We start from the raw sequence: 19,991 nt of genomic DNA on the forward strand, positions 1-19,991 counted from the left end.
GACTTACGTGATTTACCAATACAAGCTTTTTGAAATTCTGCTACTTGATTCACCAGTATATATTAATGACTTAAGATTAGCTGTATTTAGGCACTTTAATTCCTTTTATCAGTGAGGTAGGCTTTATGTAAATGAAGTCTACTTTTTTTTTAGTTTTATGAAAAGAACTTGGGAGTATGAAATTTTGATGTTTGAACTGTAAGACTTCTAATTATCAGTTCTTTAAATTTTATTCATAGTGAAACTATTTGCTTTACATTATACTAAAATCTTATAAATTCATACTAGATATTTATCTATTTATTTATTTTTCCCCACCTATAATGAGGTATCATTGACAAATAAAATTGTAAGATATTTCAAGTATGCATGATTTGATATATATATACAATGTGAAAGGATTCTACCTATTGAGTTAATGAATACATCCAATACTAGAGTATATTAAAAGTATATAATTCCAAACAATGATTGGAAAATATGGTATATTCACCTGAAAATATATAAACTAAAACTGGTTTTGTAGAGAGGGTTTAAAAACAACTAAAAATATCGAGTGTCCACATATGTCAAATTAACGGGTACACTCTGAGCCTTTTAATAAAGAAAAATCACATCCTCCAAACTACATACACCACTGACTCCACGTAAGCCTGTTAGTCTTTGTCCAGAGCACGCATTAGACTTGTTTTTTGTTATTTGCCTAAATCAAGTATGAAGAAAATCTGGGATCTGGCTTAAGAGCATTTGAGTGCTTTGGTCAGGAGGAGAAATGCTTATAAAGACTTCCATGAACTTTGTAAATGATGTTTGGCTTATTTGTAGGACTTGGACAGAATGCTCTAGGCTTGACTTTGGGAACCACAGCAGCGACTTCAACTGCAGGCAATGAAGGCCTTGGTGGCATAGATTTTAGCAGCTCATCAGACAAAAAGAGTAAGGAACGTTATTGTCATTTTATGTTTTAACAGTCCTGTTGAGGGGACTTAAATTTCTATGTCTGGAAGACCGTTAGTTATAAATTCATTTACTTTTGTTTTTTGCATAATATTTAAAACATTTTGTGTGTTGTGCAGTTAAGATTTTGTTTCTGTAGAAAACAGATTTGTATGTGCCTGTGTCTTAACGTTGCTATCTTAATGTGTGTGTTGTATATTTTTTTATTTGGGATCATGATATATTGTTTTGAAACCTGTTTTTTCTCATGTATCACAAGTATTTGTAAACGTCAGTAATTCTTCCAAAATACTTTAATGCTGCTTAATATCAATTTTATGAATGGATATATGATAATTTAGTGTTTATTTCTAGTTCTTTTATTCTGGGAAGTATCAATATTGGGCATCTTCATAGGGAGAGCCAACGTATTGTAGTTTAAAGAGTGTCAACTCTGGAGCTAAATTGCCTGGGTTCAAATCGTGGCTCAACTGTTTACAAGGTTTGTGACGCTACTCACTAGTTATTTATCTTCTCCATGCTTTAGTTTTCTTACTTATAAAGTAACAGTACCTACTTTATGAGATTGTTTTGAGGATTATTATTTGTAAACCTTATCAGAGCCAGTCACATAGTAAATACTGTCTAAGTGTTTGCTTTTATTATAAATTGTTGTTCATATTTGTGGTTATTTCTTTAGAGCAAATACCTAGAAATTGAATATTGGCATAAAGAGAGGGACATTTTACAGACTCTTGGTATATTGTGAAATTGCTTTCCAGAAAGATTTTACCAATTTACCCACCAACCAGTATGAAAATGCCCTTCTCACTGTGCTCTTGCCATACTGACTATTCTTTTTAAAAATTTGCCAATCCATGTTCATTTGTAAAGCTTTTTATTGTTGCTGTTTCTGTGTGTGACTTTTTGTTTTGTTTTGCAACATCTCTTCTGATGAAAGCATGTTTCACTAGAGTTTGTATGTACATATTGCATCGAGCCTCTCTGAAGAACTTAGAATGAGGTAATGGATGAAGGTATAAAATAGTCAGTGTCCATAAATCTGTATAAGAATTTGTTAAATTGGACATGGGTTCTATTATAAGGAGATACTATTTATTCTAAGGTGAATTACTCTCCTAAAAGTTGGTAAGATACATTTAAACTCATACAATTTGAGTTTATTTTTTTTTGAATGAAAATTGACTGGTTTTTAAATGTAGGATCCTATCTTTATTTATTTTTTTTTTACTCAGCTTATTTCTTTTTACCCAGTTGGAGTAGCCTGGTACCCTCCAACTACTTTTCCTTAAGCATGAGACTACTTCTCTGTTCATTGTGATTGCTTTTAGGCTTCATGAGAAAGACCAGATTAAGGCAAAGGAGTAAGAGAAATGTAAGGAGTTAATTCCCCTGCTCCCCGCATCGTCCTTCTCATATTGTGCCTTAGCTAGACTTGAGCAAAAGGAACACGTAGAATAAAAGTACATGACTACATGTACCACATCCCACTTCCCTCTAATCTGTTACAGGTGTCCGGGGAGTCTTTTTTTTAATCCCAAAGATTTCTCTTTTTTTTCTAGTTAGTTGTATGAGTTAGCGTGGACCTGTGGTATCAGGATTTGATCAGATGAAGAGTGGTAGGATACAGCATCCCATGACGAGGGGGCAGCATGGATTGAGATCTAGAGATGAGAATGATCTTGACCCTTTTGAAGAACTGCTGGAAGGCCAGTGTAGCTACAGGACAGAAAGATCAGATTCCAGAGATCATGAAGGGCCTTGTAGGCCACGTTAAGGAATTTGGTAATTATACTGAGGACAGTTGGGATCTACTAAAGGGTTTTGATCTGGATAATGTGACTTGATGAAGTTTGGATTTTAAGAAGAGCATGCTGACAGCAGCCGTGTGGAAATAATGTGCAGGAAGGCCAGCATGGATGTGGAGAACTGAGGAAGCTGTCACAGTAATCCACAGGTGGTACTGAGGCAAAGCAGGGCGGGCTAGTCAGGAGTCTGCGGTTGTCTAGACACAGGCCCAAGTTTTATATACGCATGGTTGTATGCGTGGTAACTTGTAAAATGGAATAAAAATGGAATATCAAAGAACAAAATAATACAGTAGTTAGTAAAAAAGTTGAACTATTTGGAACAAAAATTAAATCCCTACTTTATATTACTGCCTCACAAATCTAAGACACTGTCTATAGAACAGGCTGCCAGTTTCAGAAATGTTAAACTTGAAAGGGGAAAAACAACAACCTTAGAATCAATGAAGTAGGAAATATGGAAAAATAAATTACAGTTGGATTAAAGAAGTAAACAAAAAGAAACATGTACAAAGGTTAAAAGATAAATGACAAATTAAAAGTAAAATACTGGATTCCTAAATGATTATTGTTTTACATTTTAACATTTCTGAAATCAAGATGTTCTTACAATTATAAGAATCTAATCTTAGAAACAGACACATGAAATATGTATGTGACACAAAGAATTAGTACACTTGATGCTGAAATAGCTTTTAGAAGTCAAGAAAAATACCTCAATGTGCAAATAGCAAGAATAGGGAGTTCACAAAAGGAGAAAAGCACTTGAATAATTAACATTTGAAATAAATGTTTTCCTTCATTTAGTACTGTCAGGAACATGAATTAAGATTATAACGAAGTGGCATTTTTTCCCTTACATACTGCCAGTGATTTATTTTTTTAAGTGTTCATTGTTGAGGGTGTGATGGAATGGGAACTTTCATTCCTAGTAGACGGGAAGGTACATTGGGACAAATGTCTTTTGGGGTCAGTTTGGTGTGATATGTCACAGGCTTCCCTGGCGTACTCTTTGACCTGTTAATTCTTGGAATACAAATGAAGTAGTACACAAGTATTTGTAGATAAACACATTCATTGCAGCAGCGTTATTTCTGTAGTAAATGCTAATATCCTAAGAAAAGGGTTGGGCATAAGGTTATGATACAGCTGCACCATCTATGTACTCTATGGTCATTTAAAGTCATTTTAATGGAAAGTATTCAGAACATGCTGAGAAAATATATTAAAGTATAACATGGTAATCCTGATTGCTTTTAAAAATGTATGTGTAAGTGCAGAAAAAGGCTGGAAGGAACCATTGAGACTCTCTGGTGGAATGAAATTTTGTGTGTCTCTGCATTTTCTATGCTTTCTTAAATAAGTAGCTATTATTTTTATAGCCAGAAATAAATTTTGGAAAAGCAGAAAGTGAGTCACTGCATCATTGTGCTGAAGGAACACTTTTACATTTCTACTTTTAGATGTATGTATACTATTAATGATAACTGTCAGATAGGTGTTATTATGGAGCGCTGTTGATATGTCTGCAGACATTAAAAACTTTTCATTTTTAAAGATTTGCTGGTTTTGTAAAACGTTTAGAGACGTTCAGGTAATCTGACATATTTTAGTATTCCATAGTGATTGGGCCTTAAATTAAAAAAGTATCAAGTCAAGCTCTTAGGAGTGAAACTGCTAGGCAGGAATATTTTTCGTGGAAGATAGTTGAAAAAGGAAGATTCTTGCCCTTGAAAGAAATTGATGCAAATCAGCCACATCAGTAAACACCAGTTATGTGTTTACTGGTACATAAACATGTCTCTATAACACGCTGTGTTTGGAGTTTCTGACAAGTCCTGACATTGCACACTGTTTAAGGGGCAGTCGAAGAAGCGCTTAACAGTTTCTATTTATACCTTGGTTTTCATTCACTTAAAACTTGTATTTGCAATATGTTGTATTACCTATTTTTTACACAAAGCTTCTTGAATTTTCTAGGTGATAAAACAGGAACAAGACCAGAGTAAGTTTACAATTTAACTTTAAAAATATTTTTCATTAAAGTGTTTTATTTATTACATTGTAGGCAAATGGTATGGTTGGAAATAGATGAAACAATATAGGCATTTAGAAAAAAATTTAACTAGTTTTTGTCGAAAATAAAATAATAAACATATGTTCTAGAAAGATTGTTAAAAAAATGTGTAACCAGTTCTTTCTAGGAAGTGGTTGGCTTTTCCCAAATAATGAAAGTAAATATAAATATATGTGTGTATTTGTTTAAGTTGTTAAATATTGAATAACTCATGGCACTTTACTCTTGGAACACCTTTTATATATATAGATGAAAATATATGTGTGTGAGTGTGTATTTTTATTTCATATATGTGTTACTATACCAGTACTATTTATTTCCTGATTATGAAGAGAAATGATAGCTTCTGTGTACATCATACAGGTGTTTGAAAATCATTATTTCTATATTTCTCACCTAATTTGTATTATGTTAAAGAAAGCGTTTGTAAATAAGTAATCAAGGTGACTCCTCCCAAACATCTTGTGTATATTTTAGCCCTATTACATTAGTGAGGAAGCTTAGAGAGACTGATATTTGCCTAGGCTTATATCCAGGAAGTAGCAGCAAACCTGTGACTGAAATCTAACTCATGAATCCATTACAGTATGTCAAATTTCACTTATTCCTGTCTTCATTAAATATTTAGGATTCTCTAAAGCTATTACTAGGTATTATTTTGTTGAAGGAAAAATTGAAAAGTTATAAAATAATAAAATACTGTGTGTGTCTTGTACGAAGTTTTGTAGACTTTCTTTAATGAATGCTTTAATATTTTTTAACTGAATAAAATGCCAATCATAGAATTTTTGAACCAGGGGAAGTTAATTGAGTATCTCATGCAATCTGTAGTATTTTCTGATTTTTTTTCTTAAACAATTAGTCACATGCGCTTACATAGATGCCAGTGTTCTTAGAAAAGAAATCTCCATGTCAGATGAATTGTTAAAGTAATTTTATAGGTCAGGAAGTTTATTGTTCTTTAGAAAGAACTTTGAAATCATCCAAGAAAGCTGTAAGTGGGGCATACTTGCTTTATTTTCTTGTATCTTAACACACGCTCTAGTAAAACTCAACTATTAGCTTTTTATAATCTCAATGGTTTTAATACATCTGTGGCATTTTTCTTAGGGATAGTAAAGCACTGAAGGATGAAAATCTACCTTCTGTCATCTGCCAGGATGTTGAAAATCTCCAGTAAGTGTGTCAAATATAATTAGATAAATCATACTTGAAGAATGCTAGAGAGTATATTTTAGGGGGAACGAATCCTCTTCCTTCTAAACATTTTACCTTGATTAAAATTTTAATGCTTTTAGAAATGAGAGTGAAAGCAGAACAACAGGAATTAAAATTCTGTAACTGCCATTTTGTGAAACAGCACGTGTACTGTAGGTAAATTTTTATTTTTTGTTTCTTAAAACACTTAGACTCTGACCAGCCTGTTGTAAATGTACTTTTTCCCTGTAGGGAACCAAAGGTATGTTTGTTTTTTTTTAAACTCAGTTTTGTTTTGATTTTAAGGAAATTTGTGAAGGAACAAAAACAGGTCCAAGAAGAGATTAGTAGAATGTCTTCGAAAGCAATGCTTAAAGTACAAGAAGATATTAAAGCTCTGAAGCAGCTTCTGTCATTGGCTGCCAGTGGATTACAGAGAAACACTCTCAATATTGACAAATTGAAAATAGAAACTGCTCAGGTAAACTAACGTAAAGTCATTTTATCCTAGGGGTTGATTGTTTGTTTCAAATGGAAATAGGTCTTTTTTTAAATTATAAATAATATAGACATACTGTCAGAAAACTATATAGTTCACATATTTTTAAATTGCTATAATAATATTTACTAGTTTTTTTTGAGGATGGGCTTACTATGGATGAGTGAGTATCCTAAAATTTATATGTATTGACCCTAAGATGGGATTTTCTTGACCACCCTGTGAGGTAGGTACTATTCATTATATAAATAAGAAAACAGGCAGAGTGCTTTGTTACTAAGTGGGAGAACTTGGATCCAGACCCTGGTAATCTAATCCGAGCTTATGTTGCTAACTGCTTTGTTCCGTAAGAGTGCCTATGGCATAATGGTTGTGTGAGAGGAGAACAGATAGAAAAAAATACCTTTTTAATCTGTCAGTTATTAAATAAAAATTATACTCTTTAGGTCTTAAATTCTGATGAGCTGCTGGTCTCAGGTCTTAGTAAAGATGGTATCGAGGCAAGTATTTTCTGGCACTCCTTTCTGCTTGTTTTTTATCCCGATGGTCTAATATGTAATACATATGAAATTCTGTAATACCTAGTTCTTTCTAATGTGGGCTTATCTGAGGTCTGTGCTTTTCATAGATGAAGTGATAATATTTTAAGTAATAATTTTAAAGGTGCTTATGTGTCTTTAATTGAAATATAGTTGACATGTAACATTAGTTATAGGTGTACAACATAATGATCAGTATTTATATATATTGTGAAATGATCACCACAATAAGGCGAGTTAACATCCATCATCACACATAGTTACAAATTTAATTTTTCCCCTTGGGATGAGAACTTTGAAGATCTACTCTCTTAGCACCTTTCAAATATACAATATAGTATTATTAACTATAGTCACTATGCTGTACATTACATCCCCAAGATTTACTTGTTTTATATCTGGAAGTTTGTACCTGCATAGGTGTTTTGAAGTCAACTATTGGAAAATACTTTGTGATGTTTTTAATAAAACTGTGTTACTAAGATAGCTATTCTAAAGTATGATGTTTTATTTTTCTGCTTTCAGATTTCCTAGTTATTTACAAATTCTTTGGTTAAATACGAATTAAGTATTCCCCCATGTTTCCTTGCCACTTATTCTTTTATATGTTATCAGATATGTTTTTTCTAGGAGGAAGAAAATCTTAGTAATGCTTTTAGACTGTGGAGAATGTTTAGATTCTCATCAAATATTACATGAAATGATAAATTTCATATGTAAAATATGAAATTACATGGAAAAATTCATTAGTAAAATAATAGAGTGAAACTCAAGAAAAAGAAATGAATGCTGTAATAGGATCCATTGTCACTCTAACAGTGTGATTCTATTCACAAATATTTGTGGAATACCTGTTACATACCAGACTTGTTAATAGTTTTCTAGAGATAAAAAGACAACTCCAAAGTCGAGTAGGGTAAATGAAATAATAAAAGATTGGGTGAAATATAAAGGTAGCAAATGAAGTAGAGGATGAGTCAAAGAAAGTTTCCTTAAGCAAAAAGAAAATCTGAGTTGAGGTTAGAAAATTTAATAGGAGATAGAAAAGAAATTCTTATTTCTAATGTACAGGAATTAGTGCAGTCTAGTGAATTACCGTTGGAAAAAAACGTGTTTTGACTCCATTAGTGAAGTAGTTATCAAGCTTATTTAAACCAAAACCTTTTCTTCAGAAAGAAAGCCTTTCTGGGAAATATAAACAATTAGTAGAACTTAAGGAAGCAAAATCATTTATAGACATCATTTTTGGTACATAACTCAAGAGTTTAAATAAGTAGGGTGATTAAAGCTCTTTTTGGGGTGGGTGTCAGGTGGTTTGTTGAAGTCATTGCCAGTCCATGCATTCAGGATGTGTTTTTAAGGATCTCTTATGTGAAGAGCACTTGAACAGGCATTTGGGATCACAACACAATAGTCTAGAGAGAGTGAGTTAAGTCAGTCAGGTAGTATGTGCGGTACAAGGTGTGATAGAGGCACAGAGGGCTTACTTATGTGGGCACTTTTATCCTCTGTCCAAAGTAGGATATCTTTGTATTGAGTCTTGAAACACACTTAGGTGTTGTCCGCCAGGCTGGGAGGAAGGAAGGATAACAGGCAAAGGCATGGAGGGAGGAAATGGGTATGTTTGAGGATCCACAAGCAGTTTACTATTAGCGGAGCACTGAGTAAGAGTCCCGCCTGGCAAGAGTCAGTAGGCAGGGGTCCAAGTCTGAAAGGTCCCGACCTCCCTAGGGCATTTGTACTGGGGTTTGAAAGGATGGAAGCCTGAGCTGAAGAATGAAAAGGAGATGAAGAGAACAGTTAGAGACTTGGAGACTTACCAGCTTGGTAGTAAAATGAGGGCTAGAGGTTGCTACAGGGAATATAAAGTTAAGGTAAGATACCTTTTTTTTGTTTGTTTTAAATAAGGGAAACTTAAATAGAAGTTGAAAAAGCCGTGAAATAGTAGGAATGTGAAGTGTAAGGGGTTAAAACTGAACATCAGTCTGGAAAGACTGTTGACTAGGACGTAGAAATGGCATTGGGGAACAGCTGTAGGTGATTTAAAAATAGTTGAGTGTGTAAGCTTTAAAAAAGTTGGGCTGTTCAGGTTCAATTCTCAGGTCTTCGAGCTCCATGGTTTTAGGCAAATTACTAACGTCTCTGACTCCATTTCTTCCTCTGTAAAAAGGGAAACATTACTACATTTTAGGGTTATTGTTGAGGATGAACCATGATAATAAAAGTAAAGCCTTGGACATAGTGCTTGGTCCACAGTAAGTACCTAGAGTGTTAACTGCTGCCACCGTCAGTGTCAATATTAATCCTACCTTGCTTTTTAAAATAGTATTTTTACATTTACATTAAAGGTTTTTAAATGGTAGGATAGTCTTCCACTGTGGGTGAAGTAACTTCGTGAGTCTTACAGAAATCCAGAGTTTCTGAAAATAGATCAGCAGCTCATTATATATTTGTCATAGTTTGCTAAAAGTGTAGTTTGTCTTGGGAGAGAGGTTTTAGCAACTTGTAAAGCAGCTTCATCCATGCCATGTTCTCAGAGTGCGAACCTCCACAAATGGCGTCATTTGAAGTTTCAAACCAGAGGTATTTGGTATTTTTAGCCTAACTTTTAATTGGCCCTGTTTTGTTTTTGTTTTTTTAACCTCTGATACATTAGGAGTTAAAGAATGCTGAAATAGCGTTAAGAACCCAGAAAACACCACCTGGATTCCAACATGAAAATACAGCTCCGGCTGAGTAAGTTGCTGGAAGTTTTTCAACAAATGTTTTTGTCTTGCGGGGGACCCTGCTCGCTGCGCCATTTGTCCTGCGAGGCGGCCTGCGGGGTCTCTAGTCTCGCTCCACACATAAGAACTCAGGATATGGCTAGGCCAAAAAGGAACACTCACGGAGCCATAGGTAGGGGAGTCATACCACTATAGTCTCACTGGAGGCTGGATCCACATGACCCGCAACCTGCTGTCCGCTTCTCTGCCTGCCAACCAACCGATTCACTGACTAAGCAGCGCGGCCGCGGCAGTTCTATCAGTGGCTAATTGGCTGCCTGGTTACAGCTGACGGCCATCTACTACCCGAGCCAGCACCTTTCCATGTGAGGCTGAGAGCCGGGAAACTGCTCTCTGGGACTCTGTCCCCACAGTTTCTCTCTTTAAAAAAGCAGAACAGTCAGAACAATATACAGGCTAAACATTTTTAGTTTACTAGGTAGCAAGCCTGGGTTAATAAGCACTTTACGTGGATTTTTAAATTTAATTCTCGTAACCCTACAGGGGGAGTTCATTATCCCCATTGTATTGAAGGATAAGTGAAGACTAAGCTTTGTGCTTTTAACCACTCTTACGCTGTTACACTTCATTTACATGTTACCTACGGGGTCTATTCCAGTTTTTTTTAGTAGAAATTTATTTTTTACCCATTAGGACTTTTAATTTAAAAATAATTTTGTAATAGTCCCTTTCTTAAACATTGCACACTAAATATAGTTTAACACACTTATTAGCATAGCTTTCATTTACATAGTTAATAAATCTTTAGGAAGAAAAATTAGAAAATGTAGATAAGTAAAATTAAATTTACAAAATTCCAGCTGTAATCTCCTCACCCAGCTTTGCATATCCATCTAGTCATCATACGTGTGACATATCTTGTCTTTTTTTTATATCCTTTCATGTTGCTAGGGATAATAATAGCTAATAAATTTATCAAATGCTTACTTACCACATGCCAAGCAGTGCGCTGAGCACTTTACATGCTTTCTCTCCCTTTCCACAAAACTTCTACAGCTGTTCACATTCCTCTTTTAGAGGTGCGGAAGGAGCCTGACGCACAGAGCAGTGAGGTCCTGTGCTTGTGAGTGGTGCAGGTCTGTTTGACTCCTGGCCCCTCACTTTTTTTTTCTTTTAACTTTTTATTATAATTTCAGACTGGTAGAAAAATTTTAAGAATAAAACAAAGAATTCCCGTATGTCTTTCATCCAGATTCTTTACACGTTAGCATTTTTACTATTTTTGTTCCTTGTTCTCTATGTGTATATGTACGTTTTTTTTCCCTGAACAGCTTGAGTTATTTGAAGACATGATGTGCTTTATGCTTAAGTACTGTCCTGTATATTTCTTAAACATAAGGATAGTCTCTTTCATAACCACAGTACAATGAACAAAATCAAGAAATTAAAAATGACAGTGATACCATTGTTATCGTATTTGGATTAGCATAGGATGTGCTTCCTTGCTGGACTTCTAGTATTTTATCCATCTGTTTTGTTCTTCATGCTTCCATCAGAGCTAGTTTTGAAATGGGCTGAAATGTATCATTTTCCACTGCAAAAAGCTTTCACAGTTCCCCATTTCTTACAGAATGACAGACTGTTTGCATGCTATTCAAAGTCCCTTTTTATCTTTCTAGCATTCTCTGGTTAAATTTATCAGAATTGTAGTAGCAATTAAATTACATGCTCTTTCTGTAATACACTATAGTGTTTTCAGATTATAAATGGCATTTCAGATTGTAAATTCAGACTATAAATATAAGAAGTGTAAATGCTTGGTTGTAAAAATCTGGCTAACAATTACACTTTTAAAACCCTTTTTATTTTAAACTTATTTTAGACTTACAGAAAACTTGAAAAAATGGTAGTACAAAGAATTTCCTTACATCCTTTACCCTTCTTCCTTTATTGTTAACATACCGCATAATCATACTGTAATTATCACGAACAGGAAATTAACATCGGCACAAATAATTAACCAAACTACAGAACTTATTTAATTTTACTGACTTTTTCACTAATGTGCTTTTTCTGTTCCAGGAACCTATTTTCTACTAATGTACTTTTTGTACTCTAGACTCCTATTCATATTGCATTTAGTTGTTATTTCTACGTAATGTCTTCCAGTCTGTAACAGTGACTCAGTCTTTCCTGTCTTTGACGATCTTGATATTTTTGAAGAGTATTAAGTTACTTTGTAAATTATCCCTTAATTGGATATTTCATGATTGGAGTAAGGATATACATCCTTTTTTTTGATACCTTGATAACTTGAGTTTGGGTTTTTGTTTCAGTAATATTTGCACCACTTAAAGGGACATGATGTCATCAGGCTAATTCAGAGGCTGTACATAAATGGGGGCATATATTTATTTATTTGGTATTTTGGATATAAAGAAAACAATGCTTTTAAAACTTTGCTCTAACTTTGTATATGTTTTTACATAGCTACTTCAGAATTTTGGTTCAGCAGTTTGAGGTACAGCTTCAGCAGTACAGGCAGCAGATTGAAGAACTAGAAAACCATCTTGCCACTCAAGCAAACAACTCACATATAACTCCTCAAGGTAACATGCTTTCTGTGGTAATTTTTTTTTGATAGCACTATTTTTTTTTTTGTTTATTTTTTTTTGGTAAGAGAGCGGTTGAGCTCTTGTTAATATAGTAGATATTCTAGATAACTACTAGTAATTGTCTTAAGCTTCCATGAGAAAATTTCCTCAAAAGTCCTTGTTTAGATCTTCATTCCCTATAAATGCAAAATGCTTTATTATGAATTGTTACTGTGCTAATAAGGGCAGAAGTCTTGGGCCTCCTCCCCTCCCCAGATTCCTGATGTAGACGTCCTTCTCTCAGTCTGCTCACTACTATCTTCTCTTATTCATGAAAATACTGATGTAGTTTTTTTCTCCTACACATTAACTGTACCAAAAATGGGACTCAAGTTAATAGAAAAATAATACTGATTGTGTTACATGTATTTGTGTGATAATATAATTTTCTTTTATAGATCTGTCAATGGCTATGCAGAAAATTTATCAAACATTTGTAGCTTTAGCTGCACAACTTCAGTCTATTCATGAAAATGTCAAGGTAACTTTTTATTACCAGTTCATCTATCTGGATATCTAGACCCAAGTGAAGTATTTGTTCATTTATGGGACAGAAGTATTGATGCTTATTGCAGAAATAGCTGTAATTACCTACAAGTGAAAAAGACTAAAATAATTCATAATCATGCCCAGACACAACTGTGGATAATATCTATTCTTTTTCAAAAGATCCAAGTAATAGTATATTATGAACAACTTTCCGTTTTCATATACATATTCCTTCTACATCATTTTTAGTAGGATTACATAGGACTTCATTGTGTGTATGTGCACAGTTTGTTTAACCCATCCTCTTTTGTTGGACATTTACTTTGTTTCCACCTCTTGACCACTAGAAACAGCACAACAGAATAAAAACATTCTTAGTAGCAAAATTATCTTGCACTGGTTTAATTTTATGTATGTTTTAAATGTTTATTAGCCACTGCATTGTTAATTTACATTTGTTCTTTCTAAATACAGGGAACTGTTTGTTTATGAAATATTATAAATAAAAGAATTTGGTTCTGAATATTTTGTACCACATGTAATAATATTAGGTGAAATATAAGTGCACTTTTTCCAACTATTCAAGCAAATATATTTATTTGTTGGCGTTCAGAAACATTTGTTAAATTTAAAGCATCCAAATCTGAGTCTAATCTCTGAGTTTACTTGAGATTACCAAATATTTTTATTTGTATTTTAATCCGATGCATGGTAACAGAATTTTTAAAAAAGTTAACCATTAAAATTGTATCATTTTTGAAATGATAGCACACTTTAGACCTTTTGCTTTAATAAATTTAAAATTCTAAACTAAATCTTTATAATAGTTTAGTTTTAAAGGAGGAATTTTTATCAAATTTTCTTAAAAACTTTGTGTCTATAATATTACTTTAGTTTTATAAAGTACTAAAGATGATTCTATGTTGACATTTTGAAGTCTGTGTTGTTCAGGTGTATTTTTTTTCCTTAATTTTTATTATGAAAGTTTTCAAATATACACAAAAATAGAGCACTACTATGATGAATGAGTGCCCAAGTACCCACCACCCAACTTCAGCCGTTCTCAAGGTCCTGCTGATCTTATTTTATCAGTTCTCCATACAGAGATGCTTTATTCCCTGGAGTATTTTAAAGCAAATCCCAGATTTGTTATTTGTAAATATATATGGCTTTTTCAATGGCAGGGTCTTCTCTCTGGTTTGAAAACTACCCTTTTTTGTGAAAAGAGTCATCCCTATCAGTGGTCTTTAATCAAGACAGATGTTGCATTGGGTTAAACCGGTCCATTTTATGAACCTGGTAATTTTTCTTTCTTTCTCTGAAATTACAAACATACTTTTTATCCTGTTTGTTTACACCAGCTCAACATGAGTCATTCGTACAGTAGTACCTCGGTTTTCGAACGTCTCCATTGACGAACATTTCGGTTCATGAATGCCGTAAATTTTATGGATTTATGGTATCATTAGATAGTAAAATTCATGCTAAATTTGCAGTTTTAGGGGTTGATTTTAAAGGTCTGGAATGGATTAATCCATTTTGCATTACTTTCTATGGGGAATCCGTGTCTCGGTTTTTGAACATTTCAGAACTCGAGCGGTCATCTGGAACAGAATACGTTCGAAAACCAAGGTGCCACTGTATTGTAAAATAGTCAAACAATATTAATAAAGGCCCTCTTTATACCATCCAAGCCCTCTGTGCAGAGGCAACATCTTATTTTTACATGTCTTACCCAGGCCTTTTAAAAAAGGTATTTAACAGATACACGAGGTGCAATCAAACAATATGGTGAATATTTAAATTAAAAACAATTTATTACAGTAAAAGACACATTGCCATTAATCCCCCTCAAAATACTCCCCCTCACTTCAAGCACATTTATTCCATCGTTCTTGCCACTTTCTGAAGCAATTCTGGAAGTCCTCTTTCATGAGTGTCTGTAGTTGTACTGTCATGGTTGTCTTGATGTCCTGAATCGATTCAAAACATTTACCTTTCATAGTCATTTTGACTTTTAAGAAGAGCCAGAAGTTGCACAGTGCCAGATCCAGTGACTAAAATGGATGAGGACACACCGTCATGTTTTTATTTGACAGAAATTGCCATACCAGAAGCGATGTGTAACATGGAACATTGTCATGATGGAGGATGATTTACAAAACACTTTAAAATACACTTGCTCTCAACTGTAGCTCACATCCGACTGACTGCACTGAACAAGTTGAAACTTGTCACACACTGTTACTAAAGTTTGACGCTCCGCTTCCCATATTGAAGATCCCTGCCTTTCCATTGGATGGCACTCATTCACCGTATTTTGTGGTCACAACGGAAAGGCTCCGTGTCACACATCGCTTCTGGTATGGCAATTTCTGTCAAATAAAAACATTACGGTGTGCCCTTATCCACCTTATTCACTGGATCTGGCACCATGAGACTTCTGGCTCTTCCCCAAAGTCAAAATGACCATGAAAGGTAAACGTTTTGAATCAATTCAGGACATCAAGGCAGCCACGACAGCACAACTAAAGACACTCAGGAAAGAGGACTTCCAGAACTGCTTCAGAAAGTGGCAGGAATGATGGGACAAGAGTGCTTGAAGCGAGGAGGTGTATTTTGAAGGGGATTAATGGCAATGTGTCTTGTACTGTAATAATTTTTTTTTATTTAAACATATTTTTTTGATCACACCTCGTATATTTAGTGCTTTTTAAGTTTTTGAATCTAAAAGAGTACCAAAAGGTTGGTCATGGTAAGGGGAAATTTCATGAAAAGCTAAATATTTAAAATGGAACTTCAGATACTGCTCTGCTGTCTTAAAGCTTAGATAACTCACTGTAAAGAGGGCCTCACAAAGCCAGAATATTTTAGGCAGTTTATTGTAAAGACTTGACAAAAATAGGGAAGAAAATATTCAAAGGAGTGCTGGAAGTCTCAAACTCATCCCTTCCCATACTGTGCATTACTAGCACTCTAATTTGCAATTTAGGTGGAATGCATGACTTTGGCAGTATCTTTGGTCTGTCTTTGCTAACTTATTTCATAGTTACATGCATTCACATGTTACCAAAGTCAACACAGAACTTGATTAACCTTTTCTTTTTTTCGTTCTTTCAGGTGCTCAAAGAACAGTACCTTGGGTACAGGAAAATGTTCTTGGGAGATGCTGTAGATGTGTTTGAAGCCAGGCGAGCAGAAGCCAAGAAGTGGCAGAATGCACCCAGAGTAACTACTGGTCCCACCCCTTTCAGCAACATGCCAAACGCAGCAGCCGTTGCCATGGCTGCAACACTTACACAGCAGCAACAGCCTGCTACAGGTCTGAATGCATTCAAGTTATAGCTTCTTACTGTTAAAATGCAGAAATTTATGTGCATTTTATAAGTCTCCCTTTTCTGTTAGCACTGAAGACATTTCTATGAATAGCTGTTCCAATGCAATCTAAAAATTGTGATGGACACAATTATAAACATATACCTGATAAACAAAAAACGCAGGGTAGTCTTAGCAATAATTACATACACCGATGAGATATTGAATATTGTGAATTTACTTAATGTTATTTGCTGTATTACTATAAATACCCGTTAGAACATGGTGTTTCACTACTGAGTTACATTTAAGAATAACAGATTCTAAAATCGTGATTGTATCATTTATTGTTTTAAAGTCAGAGATAATCCAGCCATAGATAGCATTTTTCATATATGATACTGATAGATGGTGCATTCTTGTTTCCTCATACACTGATCACGGAATACCCACATTCAGGGTGAAGTATGTTTTTATTGACTCAAGGTGTATTGAAGATCAGTATTTTGTGTGTGTGTATAATGACTAGAAAGAGTACAGGCCCTCTTAACCAAATTTGGAAGAAGGTACATGCTAGAATTATTTGTACCTTTTCAAAATGAACAGAACAGTAGCAAGAGCAGGAAAAATATGTTTTTGAGATGCTGTGGGTTGCACATTAAGAACTATGATGTGGAAAGCTGAGCAGATGAAAATAATTGGTGAGACACTGCAAAGCAGCTAATTTTAGTCCTTGGTTTAATTCCACTTTTAATGAAACATTTTTGTGGTCAGTTCTGCAGTGTTTAGTTTGATCCTGTGTCTTACAGAGATTGCTACTCTTTTTATTCCTATAGTTCCTTTTTTGGTCAGGCTTCTAGTTTGACTTAGAAAAATATACTCTTAATGGATATTGATTTTCCTTATTCATAAAGTTTCAAGTAATGCTTACTATTCTACCGCATGTGTCTTTCTGAGAGTTCCATATAGTCTGGTAGTAAATAATAGTACAAGGACATATTTAGATTGCATTCAGGCTGCCTCCACAGGGGAGCCTTCTCTGGTTCTCACTATTGGCAGTTTCAAAAATTGTTCTTCACGTTTGGAGGTGACAGAACTGACTTCCCATCAGTAAACAGCTAGCTAGTGATGGATTTATGCCAAATCCTCCACATTCCATGGCTGGCCCCATGTGCATAGTGGCTCACGTGACTGTATAGTTGTTCTCTAGCTGGCTGGAGTGGAGGATTTCGTTCTCAAGTTATGGAGGATAAGAATCATCATGGGGTTTTGGGTTTCTATCAATCCCATAATTATCCTCAGTTCTCATGATTATTTAACCAATTAATCAAACCAACCATAGCACCAGTTTACTTTTTAGGGCCAATGTCAGTCCTGAAATAGATCAGATAAGCTTGGGTTTGGATCAGTGTTCTTTCTTTGCACATAGGGATTTCCATTCTAATAATAAAAACTGAGAAAAGTGAGTTATCTAAAATGTTATGCTGTAAGTGAATCATATTCCGTGTTATACAACTAAAATTGAAGCAAAATTACCTCTCAGGGTTTTGTTTTGTTTTGTTTTTAACATACAGTCTTGAGAGGTTTGTAAATTTTCACTCATACATTTTGGCCTCATGGACATATGAAGACATATGTTTGTTCTATGAGTAGGAATGCCTACTATGTGTTGGATTCTGGGGATAGAAAAGTAAACAATATAGACATGGTCTTTGCCGTCGGTGGCGGTGAGAGTGTAGCTTAATGCAGAGTGGTCAGGTTGAGGAGCCTTTTGCTCATTGATTCAGTTTTGTCTCTGACTTTTGCCAGGCTTTGGGAAAACTGCTTTCTTCCCTGCAGTTTTGAATTTGAAACCCACATAAAGGTTTTCTAATCAGGAAGCAGGAATTGTAGTTTATCAACCTAAATAGTCTTATAGTGTTTTCATTTTAAGTTGTATGAATTTTTAGAACTGAGATGCTAAATAATCATACCATTTTGCATTGTCTTCTCTTTTTCCTTTTGTTTCTCTAAAGGTCTCCCGGCTCCATAGTCCGTTCTTGTGTGCTTCTCCCCGTTACAATGTTAGTTGCTTTAGTCATGTCACCACTATAACAAGATTTATGAGGTCTGTTAGATGCGTACTGATTTTATGAGTTACAGCCTGTTTAGAAATGTCCCTATAGATTGCATTGTTCAATGACTTACTCCCTATGTCCTGTGATTTTGATGATACTTTTTAAAAATATCAGTAACAGGTTTTTAAAGACCATCGAGATGATGCCAGGTAAAGCTTGTGTGCTGTTTTTATATATCACTGTTGTTCTGTGCAAGACTTGAGTTGTCAGAGGGGTTTTGCTTTTATTTGCATATGGAATCTTGATTTCATTAATGTAAAAAAGCAGATCGCTTCTTAGGCTACTACCTTCTGTAGGTGGTTTCTGTGTGGTCTTTCTTGGAGGTTTGCACTTAAGTGGCTTCTCACTCATTCTATGATTTTTAATGAAAATATGTAATAGAGCTTAGGCCTGTGTGATTGATGGTCATTGCTTCTGAAGGCTGAAGAGAATTGATGAAAAACCAGCAGGCTATTTATGTCTGAGATAAGCACGAGTAATGGGGAAATGCCATGTTGCTAGAACTTGAGAAGACTTGTCCACCCACCAGTGCTTCTGAAGCCTCTTAAAGAGCTGAAGATTTACATGAGGGTTTCTAGTATGATTTTACCTTAGGATAGATTATTTTAAGCTAATGTACTGGGATTAAGTTTTGCTGTTGTGTTTTGACACTTTTAAAAGTTCTTGATGTTTACATAATAAGACTTTTCTCATGTGACTTAGCTGCTGTTTTTAAGGAGAGCTGAGATGTTTTGTTAGGAATTACTACTTTCTAGCTTTTTGTGTAGGTTTGGAGATTTAAGGTGTAGTGTTAAATAGGAAACTTTAAGTATTTCATTTTAGTTTCTTGTGGTTTTGTGATTTTGTTGTATTTAATAACCAAAGGAACATTCCCCATTAAATTAGTAGGAGTAAAATTTTTCAAATTGGGGAAAAGGCATTTTTTGTTTTATAAGAAATGTTGCTATTTTAAACTATGATTTAGGAATAACCAGACTAATTACGTTAGGTATTTTGAGTGATCATTGAAAATTATAAAAAATTTTAGCACTTTAGTCCTTTTCCTGTGAATGCAATTTTACTTTTAAAAAAGTAGAATTTATTCTGGAAAATATAAATATCAGTATTAAACTTGGTTTTGTTGTGTGTGAATATATTATACGGTAACCTTTGTAAAATGTTACTCTACATGAAGATTTCACTTTGGGCAATCATTGGGATATATTACTACTAACTTGATTTTATTTATGGAACTAAGAGCCTCTCATTGAATGACTTCAGATTTCGAAACAGACTTCTTGAATTGTTTACGTAACCTTTGCCTGAAGGATTTAGATTCTGCTTTCTAATAGTGAAACTAATTTATATGGTGGCCAGAGTGTAATATATGCTAATACTTTGGCATGGGAGATATTTATCATGAGTTTTTACTATTAAAAAATGTTATACATTTGCCTACTAGTTTTATAAATGATGTTGCCTTCAGAATTTGTGTGAAGGTACAAAACTCAAAATATCATGTACCTGTTGTGCAATGGAAAGTCTTGTCATCGTTAGAGTTCTTGATTACCTATATCCTCAATATTTATGATTAGAGTTGCTCTTCAAAACAGACCCACACACAACAAAAAGCA

At 34.4% G+C, this 19,991-nt stretch overlaps 1 protein-coding gene across 4 annotated transcripts in view; it reads left to right on the forward strand.

Annotated features, from left to right (window-relative positions):
* NUP58 (nucleoporin 58) overlaps positions 1 to 19,991 on the forward strand; it is a 50,202-nt gene that overhangs the window by 12,603 nt on the left and 17,608 nt on the right. For all 4 annotated transcript variants that reach the window (XM_033104062.1, XM_033104063.1, XM_033104064.1 and 1 more), the window contains 8 exons: positions 826 to 936; positions 4,746 to 4,770; positions 5,953 to 6,018; positions 6,346 to 6,520; positions 9,734 to 9,813; positions 12,294 to 12,412; positions 12,856 to 12,938; positions 16,067 to 16,268. In XM_033104062.1, the coding sequence (XP_032959953.1) occupies positions 826 to 936; positions 4,746 to 4,770; positions 5,953 to 6,018; positions 6,346 to 6,520; positions 9,734 to 9,813; positions 12,294 to 12,412; positions 12,856 to 12,938; positions 16,067 to 16,268 (861 nt within the window). The remainder of the gene's footprint in view (positions 1 to 825; positions 937 to 4,745; positions 4,771 to 5,952; positions 6,019 to 6,345; positions 6,521 to 9,733; positions 9,814 to 12,293; positions 12,413 to 12,855; positions 12,939 to 16,066; positions 16,269 to 19,991) is intronic.

The sequence above is a fragment of the Rhinolophus ferrumequinum genome, chromosome 4 (genome assembly GCF_004115265.2).
Source record: "Rhinolophus ferrumequinum isolate MPI-CBG mRhiFer1 chromosome 4, mRhiFer1_v1.p, whole genome shotgun sequence".
Lineage (NCBI taxonomy): Eukaryota > Metazoa > Chordata > Mammalia > Chiroptera > Rhinolophidae > Rhinolophus > Rhinolophus ferrumequinum.